Source organism: Nicotiana attenuata, chromosome 7, assembly GCF_001879085.1.
Source record: "Nicotiana attenuata strain UT chromosome 7, NIATTr2, whole genome shotgun sequence".
NCBI classification, from domain to species: domain Eukaryota; kingdom Viridiplantae; phylum Streptophyta; class Magnoliopsida; order Solanales; family Solanaceae; genus Nicotiana; species Nicotiana attenuata.
In genome coordinates, this window is record NC_031995.1 from 6,507,427 (window position 1) to 6,526,150 (window position 18,724).

At 37.0% G+C, this 18,724-nt stretch overlaps 1 protein-coding gene across 1 annotated transcript; it reads right to left on the reverse strand.

Annotated features, from left to right (window-relative positions):
- Positions 10,736 to 16,479, reverse strand: LOC109228623 (RNA-binding protein 34). The gene is made up of 6 exons (XM_019393780.1): positions 15,574 to 16,479; positions 15,422 to 15,480; positions 15,011 to 15,080; positions 14,787 to 14,912; positions 14,567 to 14,695; positions 10,736 to 11,357 (listed from the first exon to the last, which is right to left on the reverse strand). The coding sequence occupies exons 1-6, from the start codon at positions 16,294 to 16,296 to the stop codon at positions 10,890 to 10,892; spliced, it is 1,575 nt and encodes a 524-aa protein (XP_019249325.1). The 5' UTR covers positions 16,297 to 16,479; the 3' UTR covers positions 10,736 to 10,889.

The window sequence follows — 18,724 nt, forward strand, 5'->3', positions numbered from 1 at the left end:
TATTTTTGTAGTGTCATTTTTTATTTTGTAAGAGCATGGGAAGCATAGCTATTGGAATGATGCAACAGCAAGCCAGATAGTTAGAACTAAGTGTGGGGTGCCCACACAAAGGAAAAAATCCGGGAGAAGTCTGAGTACCCCATGAGCTGCTAGTGCTTCGGCCATTGGCCTACCAAGGAGTTTTTTTACCCTCTTATTATTTATGTTGTGCATTGGGAACAATGCACAATTTTAAGTGTGGGGTGAAGAGATTGCCTGGGTAACTTTCTATGCTATTTTAGTTGTGTTAGTTTAATTTACAATTTTTTTTTCTGTCCCAACGATGGATTTCCAAGACAGTTTTCTTGAAGGATTAAGTCTAAACATACAAAAAAATTAGAAAAAAAAATACAAAAACATGTTTTATTTTTCTTAGGTAGTAATGATCCCCCCGTGGTTTTTCTTAGTGCCTTGGTTCTTTTTCATGGGATGTAACTTGAACCGGATAGTAGTTTTAATTTTTATTATTTTTTATTTTTACTTTATAGTAGTATGTAGGAAATAAAGGAGAAGAACTGATGTGATTTGCACTTTTTGACTTGTTTGATGGTTGCATATTTAGGTTCTGACATGTGTTTCACCTTTCCTTGATTTTAAATATATGATGATGCCTTGATAAAATAGCATGTGGTATAACTCCTATGTCTCGGTTGCTTGACTTATGTTCACTTTGTACTTTATGCTTAATATATCTCTTGGCTTTGCGAATACTTGTTTGAGTGAGAGTCCGAATAAAACCGTCCTTAGTGAGTCATGTGCCACGTGTGAAGTAATTTCTTTGTCTAGTCCATGTTATTACATTTGGGTCTAGAACTTGCTCGGAATGTGAATTGAATCGAAATCCTAGGTGTTACTCAGTTTGAAAAGTGATGTTAGGCTTTCTTTGATCTGTTTGAGTTTTGTTGTCTATCACAAATAAAATCTTCTATAGTTACCCTTTTGAGCCTATAAGACTTACTTTTATCACTCGCATTACAAGCCTATCCCCTTTTGTTCTTAATTGAATCATTTTGATCCTTATATCTCTTAAAGCATTTGAATTTTAAAGAGAGCGCTAGAAAGAAATAATTAGGAAACTTGGGGTAGCTTTTGAGTGGAACCAATAGAAGGAAGGCATGTACACTTGTGCTTTAAATAAAAATCCACTAGCGGCAAGGTAAAAGTAAAAAAAAAAGAAGGAAAGAATAAATGAATAAATAAAGGTTTCTTATTTTTACTAGTGGATGTGATCTGAAGCAGTGCGTAAAGAAGAAGGAAAAATATTCCGAGTTGAGCTATCTTGTGATGATTGAAACGGACTGAAGAAATTTTGCACGTACAGTTGAATACATGATGTGTTAAAGTGCTTAGGAGGGTTAGCCACTATATCCTAAATATATCATACCCATCCATTAGCCCACAATACAACCATAATAACTCCTAGTTAATTTCAGACCGACCGGGCCTACATTAGTAGAGATTCACATAATGGGCAAGCCAATGGTATCTTTTGCGTGCATGTGACTTCTTTGAAAGAGTGAGTGATTTTTCTTCATATGTGTGAGTCCTTAAAATATATTCGATTATGTGATTGGATGTGTGGACTGCTTACTCTTTGTTTTATTATGAGGGCACATGGTTTCACAAAGGATAGGTAATGTTATTAGACCTCTCTATTAGATTAAGTATTCAAGCCTCGGGTGCATTGTGACATTGAGTTAATTTTCGAGGCTAGGATTGTTATAATCATGTTGTTCCTGTATTGGATATTTTGAATTTGAGCATAAGTATGTGAAGTGTATTTTGACAGCATATGCTAGATCATAATTGTTGCTATCAACCATGATCATAGGTGTAGTGTGTTGTAAATATGTAGCTTGTTGGGTCCATGATGAGGAAGAGTTTAGTTGGTTTACTCGAGGGCGAGCAACATTTAAGTGTAAGGTGTTGATATCGTGAGATAATTTCATATATTTTGGCATTATTTACCCTACTTGCTTGTTGTTTGGATGCTAATTTGTGCGACAATAGCGCTTAATAGAGCTTATTTCATGTGCAGTAATGCTTGGATATGAGTTGGATAAAAGTTGCACGAAATGGTACCTCAGAGCTATAAAATGGAGCAATAAAAGAAGACGTGCAAGGCAACGAAAAGTCAGTGCCATAGACAGTGCCTTGCGCAGTAACAACAGTGCCATAGACAGTGCAGGCTTTGTTCAGGGCACTGTCATCAGTGCCATAGACAGTGCCTTGCGCCAAAAGGACAGTGCTACAGACAGTGCCTTGCACCGAAATGACAGTGCTACAGGCAGTGCAAGGTGCCAACAATGCCATGCGAAAAAAAGTTTAATTCCTCATTAGTATTGGACATGTAAATTCGTCCCTTACCCTATAAATACCCCTTAAAGTTAGTTTTTAGAGAGGGAGACATCATTAGAGAGGGTATTCGACCCAAGGAGGCAAGAACACGTTAGGAGCAAGGCATAGAATTCTTCTACGAGTTTTTCACTTCCTTCTTCCTATTTTGATTATTGGTTATGCATTCTAGTATTGTAGTTTTGCATACTTTTATGAATAGCTAATTTGTTATCTAGGGTTTTGATGAAACCTTTTGTAGGATGAATTCTTGATACGTTTTGACATAATTGTGTCTTTGAATTTTTTTATTTATTCAACTAAGTTCTTATTTTAGTTGATTGAAGCGCTCAATTAACGGTGCCTATTTGTTATTTATTGCTTGTAAAAGCGTATATATTAGGTGGTTGTTGAACAAAGTCACTCCTAACGTATATGAGTGATCAATACGGCGGGTTTAACAGCAGGATTAGAGATAACGAAGATTTTCCATGATCATAGTGAGCGGTGAAAAAGTGTGAGCTAGCGTAATTCGAGAGAATATGACTAGTACCTTGTTGTAGTTGTTCGAGAGAGAATGACGATAAGTCGAGTGCTCATGATCAGTAGAGAATACTTAGGCAAAATTATAGAAGACGTAGCGGGAAGGATTCCGACAATTGGGGAAATCATAACTCTAGACCTCCTTAATCTTTTCTCCAACTCTTAGTATCCCTAGTTGTTAATTTACGCTTTTAATTTGTTTGTTAATTAGTTAGATATAAGAATCTTAATATTTATAACTTTGAAATTGTTCGAGCTTGTCTTCTTAGTAATAGTCAACAGTTGTATCAAAACCTTAGTTCTCTGTGGAATTCGACTCCGGACTCTTAGACCGAATTATATTTGCAACGACCGCTTATCTTTTTTAGGACTAGAGCTGGGCGTGATCACCTACCATGTTCACAATTGCGATGCTGGTGCTCGCAATTGTGACATCAAAGAACCAGTACACCAGTAATTCTGTTTCAGTTCCAAAACCATTCCGGAATGCGTCCGAAACTCATCCGAACCCTCGGGGATCCAAACCAAACATCCATACAAGTCTAAAAATATCATATGAAGTTGTGCGTGCAATCAAAACACAGAAATAACATCTACAACTACGAATCAGACATCAAAATGCATGAATTTCAAAGAAAAAGTTCAAGAACCTCTAGAATTGCAACCAAGCGTCCGAATCATATTAAATTAACTCCAAATGACACCAAATTTTACAGACAAGTTCTAAATATCATAACAGACCTATTCCAAGTCCCAAAACCAAATTTCAAACCCGATAGCCAAAAGTCAACCTACAGTCAAACTTGAGAATTCTTCTAAACCTCGAATTGCCAACTTTTGGCAACATAACACAAATCAACGAACGGACCTCCGAATTCAATTCCGGGCATACACCCAAGTTCAAAATCACCATATGAACCTATCGGAGCCATCAAAACACAGTTTCTGGGTTGTTTTCACAAAAGTCAAACTTTCATTAATATTTCTAACTAGGCCTCTAAACCAAGAGCCAAATGGTCCAAATCAACCCGAAACCTTCCCGAAACGAAATCAATTAACCTCGTAAGTCATAAACATATGTGTGAAGCATCAAAAGGGGAAATGGGGCATAAATACACAAAACGACTTGTCGGGTCATTAAATTCTCCCCCTTTAAAAACTAACGTTCATCCTCGAACGTGCATAGAGACATACCTAAAGTGATAAAAAGGCGAGGATAGCGACTCCGCATGTTGTGCTCGGTCTCCCAGGTTGCCTCCTCAACCGGATGACCCCTCCGTTGAACCTTCACTGAAGCAATGTTCTTTGATCTCAACTTTCGGACTTGCCTATCCAAGATGGTCACTGGTTCCTCAACATATGTCAGTTCCTTGTCCAATTGGACTGAGCTGAAATCTAATACATGGGACGGATCACCATAATACTTCAGGAGCATGGAAATATGGAACTATGGGTGAACTGCCGATAAGTTGGGTGGCAATGCAAGCTTTTAAGCCGCCTCCCCCACTCTTTCAAGGATCTCAAAAGGATAAATATACCTAGGGCTCAACTTACCTTTCTTCCCGAATCTTATCACACCCTTCATGGGTGAAACCCACAGAAAAACCCTCTCTCCCACCATAAATGCTACATCACGAACCTTTCGATCAACATAACTCTTCTGCCTAGACTGTGTTGTACGAAGCCGATCCTGAATCAACTTGACCTTCTCCAAGGCATCCCGAACCAGATTAGTGCCAACAACCTAGCCTCCCCGGCTCAAACCAACCAACAGGAAAACGACACCGCCTCTCATATAAGGCCTCATAAGAAGCCATCTGAATACTCGATTGGTAGCTGTTGTTGTAGGCAAACTCGACAAGTGGTAGGAACTGATCACATGAACCCCCAAAATCCATAACACAGGCGCGTAGCATACCCTCACTGTTGCCCAAGGTATACGGATTAATTCCTCCCAGGATAGAACGGAATAACTATTCTGTGATAGCGGCACTTCAAATCACAGAATTTCAGCGAACTCAACAAACGGAGCAAATCACACTTGACACTTATGTTTATTTAGAAAATAATGCAACAATGTAGAAAAGAGGGGAGAAGATTTCAGATTTTCCATGTCTGATTTCATGTCTAAAAAATGAAGTCAAGCCTCTAAATTTATAGACAAAGGAAGGGTGATATGGAGAGGTGCAATCCAAAAGGTGCCTCTTTCATTTCCCATTCACACCCCTTAATAAAAACGCAACAATCCCCCACATGAATGGGGAATGGTCATATGAGGAAAAACATGCATGAAAATACTGTGTGTTTCACAAATAAAGATTAATCGCATTTGGATAAGTAGGTTTCCCTTTGAACTTTCCGTAGTGAACTTATGTCGGATATACTCGGTCAATCGGTAGATTTGATATATTTGAACCGTCGAACTTTGGTGTATACCTAGACAACCATAAGTCATACAATTAACCCTTAACCGTCTTTGGTTGTCACGGTTGTGTTCGTTTCAGCCATGAACACCGCCTGGTTTCATGAGTGCTTAGAGAATGGGCCTTTACTTTCATTCCCCTTAAAGCGGCTTACACTTAACACTCACATAGGTGATTTCTAAACATGTAATCCTATAGACACACTATCTGGCCATATCCTGCCAGACTTAGAAAATCATTAAAAAGCTTTAAGCTTTATTGACTCATAAAAAAGCCTTAATGCTTTACCTTGATTTCTGAACATTGTCTTTATCACGAGAATGGGTTGAGTTATTTGACAATGTTGAACCGTCATTCATAACTTTGTTTGATCTCTTTGAACTTAGCTCTTGGGATCTCCAGTCTGCTAGGTAGAGTTACCGCCATGATGACTTGTCCTAGGCCTTAGCCCCATTCCCTTCAATGATATTTCAACTGCCTCTCTAGATAGGCCTTTTGTAAGTGGATCCGACACGTTATCTCTTAATCTTTACGTAGTCAATCGTGATAACACCACTAGAGAGTAGTTGTCTAACGGTATTGTTTCTCCGTCGAATGTGACGAGATTTTCCGTTATACATAATGCTCCTTGCCCTGCCTATTACCGCTTGACTATCACAATGTATACACATAGGTGCCAAAGGTTTGGCCAAAATAGAATATCTTCCAAGAAATTCCGGAGCCATTCAACTTCTTCACCGGCCTTGTCTAAGGCTATAAACTCAGTCTCCACTGTAGAGCGTTCAATACACATTTGTTTGGACGATTTGCAAGACATCGCTCCTCCACCGACTGTTTAGAATCGGTTGAACCGGTGATCTAATTTGCATCACTATACCCCTCTATTATCGAGAGATACTTATTGTAGTGCAAAGCATAATTTGGAGTATACTTCAACACTCGTCTCATTGTCATGAAAGTTCAATGTAAACTTTCTTATGTTGTAGACTAATACGTCTCGACTTTCGATTGCATATCAAATTATTTACTACACTTAACGTAGCAATAATATATTATAACAATAACAGGAATGATTGGCATCAGTTATGTCCACAACCTTTTAATATATAACACATTTCGCAATCACTCCGCCATTTTTAAGTATTTGTATGTTATTTGTTCATACGTCTATTTGATATGCAAACTATACCACCTTCATGAAACAAATCCAACTTGCAATGAATTTCAGTCATGTTCATCGGTTGGTTCACCTCATTATGGACCAATGTATCATACATTCGTTTATGAACGGTCATGTCCATACAAAAACGTACAGACGTATCTTTCTATGGAAAATCACAACCTTTGAAGTGACATCCTTCCATAAAAGAACTAAACCATATAAATTTTCAAGAAAGAAAATAATCTTTGATAAAGGCACGTGACCAACTTCCGAATTAATAGTTTCATCAACTAGTCTTCACTAAGACTGAACAAGTAACGAATACACCGACTACCATATCAAATCCATAAGGATTCGTGGGGTTCAAAGAGTTATATCATCTAATTCTTCTAGATAATATATACATCACGTCTTAAGATTAGCTTTTGTTATGCATAATCTAAATTCCCCCACATTTTTCATGTTTTATGTGCCTTTTCTATCAATATATAATCCATATATAAACAAACAATGACTACATAATGTAGAGTATTCTTAATGTAAATACACTAGTTTGAAATCATTTGACAACATTTTCTAGTCAAATTCCACATGCCATTGTTTGGGTGCTTGTTTTAGTCCGTAAAGTGACTTAACAAGTCGAGACACCTTCTTTTCTTTTCCAAGAACCATGAACCCTTTAGGTTGTTCCATATAAATTTCTTCCTCCAATCTCCATTTGTCTTTAAGTCCATCTAATGGATTTCAAGGCCATACACGGCGGCTAACGCTATTAACACCCGAGTAGATGTGATCCTCATTACCGGCGAGTATGTATCAAAATAATCAAGACCTTCTCGTTGTCTAAATCATTTGACAACTAATCTTACCTTATATTTATTTGTCAATAGTACCATCAGCTTTCATTTCCCTTTTGAAAATCCAATTAGAACGCAAAGGCTTATTTCCTGGAGGAAGATCAACCAATTCCCAAGTATGATTACTTAATATGGATTCTATCTCACTATTGATGCCTCTTCCATTATTGTGCTTCCGAGGAAGACAATATTTCTTTAAACGTTTGAGGCTCATTTTCCAACAAGAATGTCAGAAAATCTGGTCCAAAAAAGTAGTTATCCTTTCACTTTTACTACATCTTGGAATTTTCTAATTCAACGTACTTTCCTTTGCTTCTTCCCGATTTCGCTTAGATATTTCACTAGACGACTCGCATTTCTTTTTATACGGATAAATATTCTCAAAGAATTCAGCATTATCTGATTCGATAACCGTATTAATATGAATGTCGGGATTTTACGATTTATGAATCGGAAAACAATATGCCTTACTATTTCTTGCATATATTATAAAAACGGAATCAACAGTTTTCGATCCAATTTTTTATCCTTTTAGGTTTTGAGAACTTGCACTTTACCCAAATACCCCCCCACACTTGGAAATATTTCAAGTTGGGTTTTCTTCTTTTTCATTTTTTTATATGGAACGAAATGTGTCTTGCTATGGAGAACGTGAATGAGTATTCGGTAAGCTGTAGGCATAGCTTCCCCCCACAAGTTTTGGGTAAACCAGAACTTATCAACTAGGCATTTATCGTTTCCTTTAACGTTCTACTCTTTCTTTCCGCAATTCCATTAGATTGCGCTAAGTAAGGGGCAATCGTTTGGTGAATAATGCTATATTCCAAACATATTTCTTCAAACGCCGCCTCTATTACTCTGTAGATCCAACCACATGAACTGTTGTTGTGTCATAACAGAGCCAGAATAAATGGTGAAGTTTTTAATCTTCAAACCAATCTGACATAATCAGAATTAATAAACGGTGAAGTTTTTAATCTTCTAACCGAGTAATACCTGATACCGGATCTAATAAACGGTGAAGTTTTTTAATCTTCAAACCGAGTAATATGTGACACAAACAAATTTAATAAACAATGAATTTTTTAATTTTCAAATCGAATAATAAATTAGAGTAGAAAATTACTAAGATTTTAATCTCCAAAACGAGTATAAAGTCACTTAGACTTTAATTTTCGACAAATGAGTAGAACGTCACGAAGACTTTAATCTCAACGAACAAGTACAAAATCACGCAGATTTTGATCTCGAAGCAGGAGTAGAAAATCATGAAGATTTTACTCTCCATAACGGGTGTAGAAAATCACGAGAATATTAATTCCCTTTCAAAATGGTTTTCCAACTAAACCATCATACCACTTTAATCTCTTTCTCTAATCATACACATATATGTTCATCTTTACATATATTATATTCATGATCTCAAGAATACTTCAAGTATTACTGTAAGCCTAATTCATGTCTTACTTCCTTGAAGATACTATGCATGCTACCAAATGATATATCAACTTTGGTCAAAGGAATAGCAAAATTAATCACAAACATATGTTATTCCTATTCATGCATATAATTCTTGATTTGTAATATGAGATCATCATATTATATATCCTAATTTTTTTTATAAAAATATTTTATAAATCACATAGGACAGAAAAATTAAAGAATAAATAGGGAAATTAAAACTCAATTTTGGTTGTCATACTGTTCCAACCTCTCCAAATAATGGTTTGACACAGCAGAATTATTCCTTGTCAAGTTGTAATACCTTCTTTCGTAAAGTAAATATTACTTTGCTGTAATTTACCAGAAAATAGTTTGACATGCTTAGATCCAATCTTGCGAAGTCACGCGCTGTTTCATGATAAATCACTTATCTGTTAACATATCAGTGCTCACAATGTTCCTTTTCAATTTCTCACCCTTATTCCTTTACGTCCTCTTCTGTAAAGTACTTTTAAGTAATATGTTCTGCAATCAATCAAGTCAAATGAGACTTTTGATTATCAAACTTAGATCACATCATATCAAACCCAATTCACACATAAACTATGTCAGCCACGTGATTTAGTGAGAGCGCAATGATCGTAAATCAATTCATTCGTAAAAGATGATCACTATTTTAACCCCCTTGTTGCCTTTTCAAAGTGATCAACCCATCAAAATTTTACCGCGATACTCCGCAATTTTGACATACTTGACTTTCTTGTGCTCTAGTTACTGGAATGTGATCAACCAGTGAGTCCAAACTTCAAAGCCACAATCAAATTTCAAATCTGCCTTTTAAATTCGTTTTCCAATAACAGCGCATCAACATTGCGTTACACAAGCTTGAAAACTGCAATTAGAAGCTAAAATAAATTCCTTAAGATTATTGGTATTACTGTGTTCAAAATCAGAAAATATAGAAGTAAACAAACGTTAGTTCAATAAACAAATCGTAAAATAATTCCGAGCCCACTGAATGCACAATGTGTCCTTAAGGAATTTAATCCCTTCACTGTTGCCCAAGGTATACGGATTAATTCCTCCCAGGATAGAAAGGAATAACTATTCTGTGATAGCGGCACTTCAAATCACAGAACTTCAGCCAACTCAACAAACAGAGCAAATCACACTTAACACTTATATTTATTTAGAAAATAATGCAACAATGTAGAAAAGAGGGGAGAAGATTTTAGATTTTCCATATCTGGTTTCATGTCTAAAAAATGAAGTCAAGCCTCTAAATTTATAGACAAAGGAAAGGTGATATGGAGAGGTGCAATCTAAAATGTGCCTCTTTCATTTCCCATTCACACCCCTTAATAAAAACGTAACACATTGACCTCCGAGAAGCTTGGCTAAACAATTGGATATGCTAATTTTGGGTGCAATTAGACCTTAGGGAGGGTGGAGGGGGTGGGGGGGTGTTGACAGAATTTTTTTTTTTGACAGTGTTGACAGAGTTGCAGCTGAGAAAAGCGAGCAAAAGGTAGATCAAAAATTTCAGGTTTGCACACTTGGCCATCTATCCAGGGAAAGAGTGAGGGAAACACATTTTGTTGAAGTTTGAACTAACCAGGCAGGCCATAGGGGATGACACCCTATTCCTGCATTGAGCTATCCGTGCCTTGCCTGTTGTCAGTTGGAAAATCGAAAATAGGAGCCCAGACAAAATGGGTGAAAGATACCAAGTATAACCAAGAAAAATTTTATTTTGTATCTCACACAACTGACACTAGTTGTGTGAGGCCTCTTTTTTGTCTCACAACTGTGTGGGTCCCAGAATTTTGTGGACCCAAATGTGTAAGATATAGGCCCACAAATATATGAGATAAAAAGAAGCCTCACACAACTAGTGTAAGTTGTGTGAGACACAAAGCAATCTAGAAATCTCGGACAGAAAACAGAATCAATAGTGTAAACTTTGGTTAATGAGGGGCAAGTTGTACACAATTTAGTTCTACATGAAACTGACAGCCACAATCCGAGAAGTGAACATATGAATGAACACTATCTCATGTATAACAACTTTGTGGACAAATACAAGACCTAAGATTTTCTAAATTTCTTCTTTCTGCCTGCAGTGTCCGGTGTTCGGTTGTCCAACTTCCTCTTTGTCCCAGTTTGTTTCAAGCCGGAGGAGGCAGCCTTGAGTGCTTTTGCTTTTCGGGCAGCAACAGACGGTCTCTTTGCTATGCGCTCATTTGGCTTCTGCGATATCTGTGTTTTTGGTTTTGATTTTCCTAGGTCGTTCATCCTAGATTGAGTTTTCTTCTGCACACCCGATTTGCTTGCTCTCATACCCTGGTAGGAGATGGCAGCCTTTGCTTTCATCTTACCGTTACTGCCTGGTGTTGCTGAATGTACTGCAAACCTCTTTGCCGGAGAACTGAATCTGTCTTCGGTTGACAAGCTTTTCCTCTTAGATGGAGTAGAATTTGCTTTAGAATGAGACACTCTCAGCTCACGATCCCGTAGCTTCAAGTTACGCTTTCTTGCGACAATGTTGGCAGCCTCCTGCGAACCCAAGTATAATATATAAGGAACAAATTATCTTTCAACTTAAGCAACCAGGGTTAAAAGCTACTGAAAAATTAGCGAAACTCATCTAAGACATTAGGATATATTATCTTCAAATAACATGCTTACAAAATAATTAACTTCAACTACTCTGCAATATTATGAAAGGAAAAACAAAAAGATAGTCCTAGAAACTGAACCCTTCTTCTCATTTATTATTCCTTCTATTGTAGGTAATTTTATAATTCCTTCTATGATATTTTGTAACAAAGTACTGCTTCCCTGACTTTAATAAAAGAACCATATAGAAAAAGAATGATATATAGTATCAAAGATGACATTCCAAGGAATGCAAAAGACCGCCAGACTAATAAATATCCGTTTATTGGGCAACTGGCTCCAATAAATCCCATAATAAGGCTGATATGCACACCACCTCAACTAAAATATTTTCTCTCTACCAGTGTTATAAATAGCGTTCGCCTCAGCGCTAATAGCGTGAGGCGAGGCGAGGCGAGCAGCCTGCGCTATTTTGGCTCTGTTGCGTTGCGATTGTAAAAGGCGAGCGCCTCTGCCTGTGTAGCGAGAGGCAAGCTGTGGCGTCGCTGTTTGAAAAAAAAAAAAGAAAAAGGCGCAAAGACCAGCGACTTAAAACATTAGGGCTTGGGTTTTTCACTTCTTCTCCTTCAGCGACCTTGACCTTTCTCTCAGCAACAGAAAAATTAGGGCTTGGGATTCATCTTCAGCCATCAGCGACAGTAACCCACTAACCCAGGTATGTTTCTTTCTTTTCTTTTCTTCTTCTTCTACTTTCTTCTTCTTCTTCTATTTCAGCGACAACAACCATTGCTGTCTTCTTTTTTTCTTCGACAGTTCGACTTCGACCATTGCTGTCTTCTTCTTTTTTCTTTTTCATCTTCTTTCTTCTTTCTTCAGTGATCAACTCTTTCTTCTTTCTTTCTTCCTTTTTCTTCTTCTTGTCTTTTTTTTTGTGCTCTGTTTTTCGACCAGCAGACAAAGGCGCATTCTTTCTTCCCTTCCTCTTCTTCTTCTTCTTCTCTTATTGAGTTTTTAATTTTTGAATTGATATATTTATTAATATATTTTTGTTATTGAGTTTTTTAGTTATATATATATATATATATATATATATATATATATATGTTGCTTCACATAAAAAAGGAGAGCATTTCGCTGCGCGCCTCAGTGAAGCGGGCACTCATCGCTATTTGTCGCCACACGCTATCCAAAACACTGCTCTCTACTGCCTGAAGATCAACATAAATGGGACCTTTCTTCTCTCAGCTCCCTCTAAATGCAGGTGGAAGCATGAGGCAAGAAGTTTTTTCTCGTTCTGGAACATCCATTGCTACATCTGAACAAACTTTGGTCTAATTTCTTGAAAAGCCAAGAAGATAGATCAATTTGCTATTTATCCCGTCTGTCAGCACAATTTCCGCCAGTACGGGAGAGAGCCAAAGGGATATTTACTCAAGAATATGTATCCATTAGTTTTTGCTTGTTTGAAAGAAAGGAATTCCATCTTTCCTCGACTCATTCCTTCCTGTCCCTAGAAGGCAAGTAAAGTTTCAGGGATTAACTTTGCTAGATATCTACATTTTGTAAAAGATCAAGTAAAATACAGGCTTCGGTGCTTATGCACAAAGGAAAGGGAAAAACGTTGGTAGGGTCACTTCAGGAAGTATAATAAACGGAGAGGATAAGTACAAGGTAGCATTATTTAATGAAAAAGGGATAAAGCCGCAGCAGTTTAAGTTTAAATTTAGAGTATTGAATAGGGACTGCTGCTAAGTTACAGAGAATAACAAAATAGGGCTAGATATTCCTATCTGTAACTTTTCAAAATAACATTATATTTGAAAAGGTATCCCAAAAAAAGAAAAAGGAAAACTAAAGCAACTAAAGGACTTGTGTAATTTCATCCATAAAGTCCACCAGATAACAAGTCGTGATGTTTGAAAAGTGGCCAAGTGACCCAGGGAAAAGCTGATTGACTCTTCCGAGACAAAGGAAAAATTGAATAACCCCAAAGAGTTAAGTAGCCTATTTTACTAGAACCAACGACCCACAACAAATCCCAAAACCACAAAATACCTTGTCTATGCAAACCTTAAAAGTACTATAACTAAAAGCAAGAAACTAATCTAGAATTAAAATTTGATGCTCGAGAGCTCGGGACTTATAAGATGGTATTCCCCCTCTCTTTCCTTGCACATTCTCCCAGAAAGTAACTGTCACCATTTAAGGTGCCTAGCTGATGCCAGAGGTTTACAGATTGGTGCCAGCTCATTACTAAAAGAAAGAGCTTAAAAGGGAATGGAAAGAAGCTTCCGCTTTCAACCACAACTCAAGGGATAGATTCAAATAATTGTTTTTATGGCTGCAGAAAAGACTGGCAAAACTGCAAACACCTACACAGATGGAGATGCATGCTACAACAACAACAACAACAACAACAACGTAAAATCCACAAATGGGGTCTGGGGAGGGTAGTTGTACGAAGACCTTACCCCTACCCCGAAGGAGTAGAGAGGTTGTTTCCGGAAGACCCTCGGCTCAAGATAATAAGAAAAACAAAAAGGGGAGAATATTAGTTTCACCACAGAGATCATATGAAAAATAGGAACAAAAAATGCATAAGGAAAAATGCAAAACAAAAATGATGGCTAGTAAATAGGTCCTGCACCGAAAAGCGAAAATAGTAAGACACGACAATGCCCCTAGCTATTCCAGGCAAAACCCTACCAGACTAGGCTAACAACAGCTAAAACAGTCGTCTATGTAATATGAAGCACGTATCACAAATCTTAAACTCCTCGTAAGTTAGTACAGCAATTAGACATGAAGAAACTAAATAGACTAAGACTTGACTCTCTTTACCCAGATGAAACTAAATGAATTTTGTCTTTCTAATCCCAGATGAGGAGAAAAGCAATCAATCAACTAAGCCTTGATTCCAAACTGGTAGACAATATTATTCCGCTGTATCCATCATTCAGAGGACCCAGATGATGCTAAAGCAAACAAAAAAAAAAATTATTTCCATCTACAGCTAATTTCTAGCTTGTCTATAGAATCAAAGTGCCAACTTTTAAGACTGAATCACCTCAAAGTGAGTATGATGTCGAAAAATAATGTTAATGCAATTATAAATTTGGAAAGCAAAAGAAGTTGATAATATATACCCTTGTTTTGAACAAAACATAAGCAATTCCTTTTCCTAGGAGAGTATTGGGATCTCTGATCACACGAACAGCCTCAACGCTCGACTCCAACTCTTTCATACCAGAGAACAACTGATAAACTTCTTCATCCTGCAAGGAAATGAACAAAATCAAATTGTGGGCGACAGAAAGAAAATTGCCAATTAGAACAGTAACAAGTATGCATTCTCAAGTAACTGACCTTCACATCAAATGGAAGGTTACCCACAAAAACAGTCCTTTTGTTATCATACAGTGCACTATTCTCTCCCTTCATCTTTTTGCGTGGCGGACATGCTCTGTCAACTCGGATATGTCTTCCTTCAACCTATATATAGATAAGTACCATGAGCAAACTTCCCAACAATCTGACTACTGAAAAAGAGCTTCTTTCAGAAGGAGCAATCAACTGTAAGAGAAGCTTACCACTGCCATATTATGAGCCAAAGAAGCCTGGGCAGATTCCTCTGATTTAAAAACAACATAAGCATGAACACTGCATATACAACCAAGTAACCTTATCATACAATAGGAAATCAGATATAAAGAAATATATCAATACACCAATCAATGCAAAAAAGCAGCATTTTCGGGACAAGAAACTTTTATCTCCCACAACCATTAAAGTTACAATAACAGAAAGGGTGTTACACATGATCAGTTAACTTTGATATCTTAGTCCAATTTTCTAAACAATAATCATGAAAAAACATCAGCAACAATCAACCACTGACGCCTCAATCACAAATTAGTTGGTGAATCCTCAGTATCAATTCGGCTCTATTGAGGTCCATTTAACTATTAAAAAACCATAACGTTATAATTTGTTCATCTAACCTGTCAGCATTATCATTGAGTTTTTTCTTAATGATAGCAGCCTTCCTTGGAGTTGCACTCTGCCAAAAGAAGTAACATTTAAAACAAATCAAAATCTCATAATTCTTAACACCTAAAGCACATAAAAGAAAGAATAAGTAGCTAATACTCACATCAGCTAACGGAATAGACCGAATCCTTACAGATTCTACCTCTCCAAAACTCCCAAACTCCTTCATTAAAGCCTTCTTCTTGATCTTCAAAGGCAAATTCCCAATGAAAACAGTCCTTAAAAGTTTACTGTCATCATCAAATCCCTCAGTTGAGACCATCAAATTCTCTGGATTATCCATCTTCTTCCTCTTTTCTCCTACCACCATTTCTCCAATCCCTTTCTCCGCCTCCTCCTCCATATCAACCACCCCATATCGTTTTGCCTCGTACTCCGCCTCAATCTCATTTCTTTTCCTCTTTTTCTTCTCCTTTTTCTTTGACTCTGAACCCAAATTTCCTATCATATCATCTTTAGCTTCTGAACCCAAAATTACATCAGAAACTACACCATTTGATTCCTCATTAGCTTCTTCAGATACAGACCCTGAATCCAAGATTACATTTTTATCCTTTTTCTTCCTCTTCTTGAGTTTTGCAGTATCAGAATCATTATTTTCAAAAACCCCATCAGTTTGATTCTCAATAGAAGCTTCTACAACACCTAATTTTGGTTCTGTGGGATTGTCATTATTAGGTTTTCTTCTGAAGGGATTGTTATCAGAAAAGAGTGAATCAATGTTTGAATCTGTTGGGGTTGCTCCAAAAAGGGTGTTGAAAATATCTGAAGAATTTGAGGTTTCATTTTGTGATTGTTTCTGCTTCTCTTTGGATTTCTTTGCCATTGAGATTGAGTTTCAGACAGAAGAAGCAAAGTTTTGGGATTGAAAGTGTAAAACGGGAGATTTTGGGGGCAAGAAGAAAGAAATTGGATGTTATGATTGGAGAGAAAAAGAAGTGGCACCTTGTACATGTAACGTGAACCCTAGCTTCAATGTTGTCCAAATCGTTTCTTGCGATGTTTCTTTTTCCTAACTAAATACTTGCCCAATTACACTTTATATACCTAACGTGAACCCTAGGATTATTAAATACAGATTATTTGTTGTTATCCGTCTCAACATTTTTATACAAGCACTTAATTGGTTATTTATAAAAATCACTTTTATGCTTGTAAGTTAATTTAAATTAATCAATTAAGCCACCCATACACCTAACAGTAATTTCAATAATTATTGTTACTCCTAATTTCTCCTTTATAAGTATATTTCACTGATCTGTAACTTTTTCGCTACAAGAACTTGTAAGTTCTTCATTTATGATTTTAAGCACAATTTATTTAGTACTCCAACATACTCGTATAATCCCATAAACGGGGTCTGGAGAGGGTAGTGTGTATGATCTTACACCTACCTTGTGAAGCTAGAGAGACTGTTTCCGATAGACCCTTGACTCAAAGACTTTATTTTGTATAGATTTGTAATTTATTTTGCTTTACGACAATATCAAAAATATGAACTTCCATTAAATGTGAATTTTGCACAACCTAAAGAGATAAACATAAGTTTACACATGTGTGCACATGTGTGCTTATATATATATATATATATATAAAAGAAGAACATGTAAATCAAGTTATCAAATGCTAAGTTTTAAAATGTTTATATTAACAGCTTGATTGGATGGTTGTTACATGTAACGACCCAACCGGTCGTTTTGCTTTCTAGAATCCCGTTCCCTTGAATAAGACTTCTCGTACTTGCTTTAACTGATATGACTTGCGGGGATGGTTGGTTCGGGATTTGGAAGAGTTTGGGTTGAAATCGGAACACTTGGTTCCTTAAGGTTGGCTTAAAAGGCCAAGTTTGACTTCAGTCAACATTTTGAGTAAACGACCTCGGAATCCGGATTTGAAGGTTCCAGCAAGTTCGTATGATGATTTCGGACTTAGGCGTATATCCGGATCGGGTTTTGGATGACCCGGGAGCATTTTGGCGCCTAATAGTTGTCACACCTCCTTTTTTACACACCTACCCCGAAGGATAATGTATAAGGGAGTTTTTCCATTTAAAGTGACATTATTCGAAATGGGATTATTTATTTATTTTTAGAGTCGCCACTTGGGAAAGGATTGGCTTTTGGTGTCCCAAGGCACCGATTTAATTTAAATCCCAAATCGAGGAAAAATTCGACTTCCCAATTGGAGTCTTCGAACCAGAAATTCTGAATAAGGAATTCTGTTGACCCGAGGGAAGGTGTTAGGCACCCCCGAATCCCGTGGTTCTAGCACGGTCGCTTAAATTATTATAAATGGCTAAAATCTAGTTTTATACATGTTCAATCCTATAGTGCAATTTTTAAAATTATTTACCGTTTTTAATTTATTTTTACGAAAATGAACGCCGTTTAAGAGCGTGTTTTCAGATCACGTCACATGAAATGCACCCGGATCCTCAACACCTCTTATTCAACGTTTTAGGATTTGGATTTGGGTCGCATGAAATGCACACCCGACTTTAGGAAGGTAATTTTATTAAAAGACGCGCCTAAAGCGACTAACGTGTTATCAACTTTATGGGGGGCCATGGAAATTCGCTAAACGGCACGCCCAATTTCTAAAATATTTTAATATAGTATTTAATGAGGGCCCCGCAGTTTATATGTTTTGTTTGGCGAGGCTCGTCTCATTTAATTATTTTTTAAGGTCAATCTAAATCGAACTAGATTCTCTATTTGCATTGTGGTCTTTAAAGGGCTTGGCAATATGAAATTCGGGTTTCCAAATTCAAGTCCGGATTCAAATAAAAGGATAAAACCTTTTAATTTAAAACCGCCACCTAACTTGAAGACCTAAATTTTATGTTGCAAATTGAATAACCATATTCCTAATGTGAACTTTGGGCCCAGGACTGTATAGTGATTGGGGAATTTGGCCCAAAACTGCACTGTGAATTTGCCCAGTAGTCGAACCTCATCAATGCCCAATCGTGAAAATGATACAGGCCCAGGAGCAGCATTTAGTCCCATTCTGTCGTTTGATTAAGGAACCAGAGTCCAGTCTTAACGCCGATAGGACCGTAATTATCTCTGATTGTTCATTAGGCTTTCGACTCGTTTATTCACGCTTATTCTAAGGCAAATTCGTGACTACTGATTCAATTGCTGATTATATTCAGTAGTTGGATTGTCTAAAGAGTAATTACACAGGAGCCTATTAAAACTATAAAGGCTTATAAGTTCAGCACCTTACACATAGAACTAAGTCACGACAAA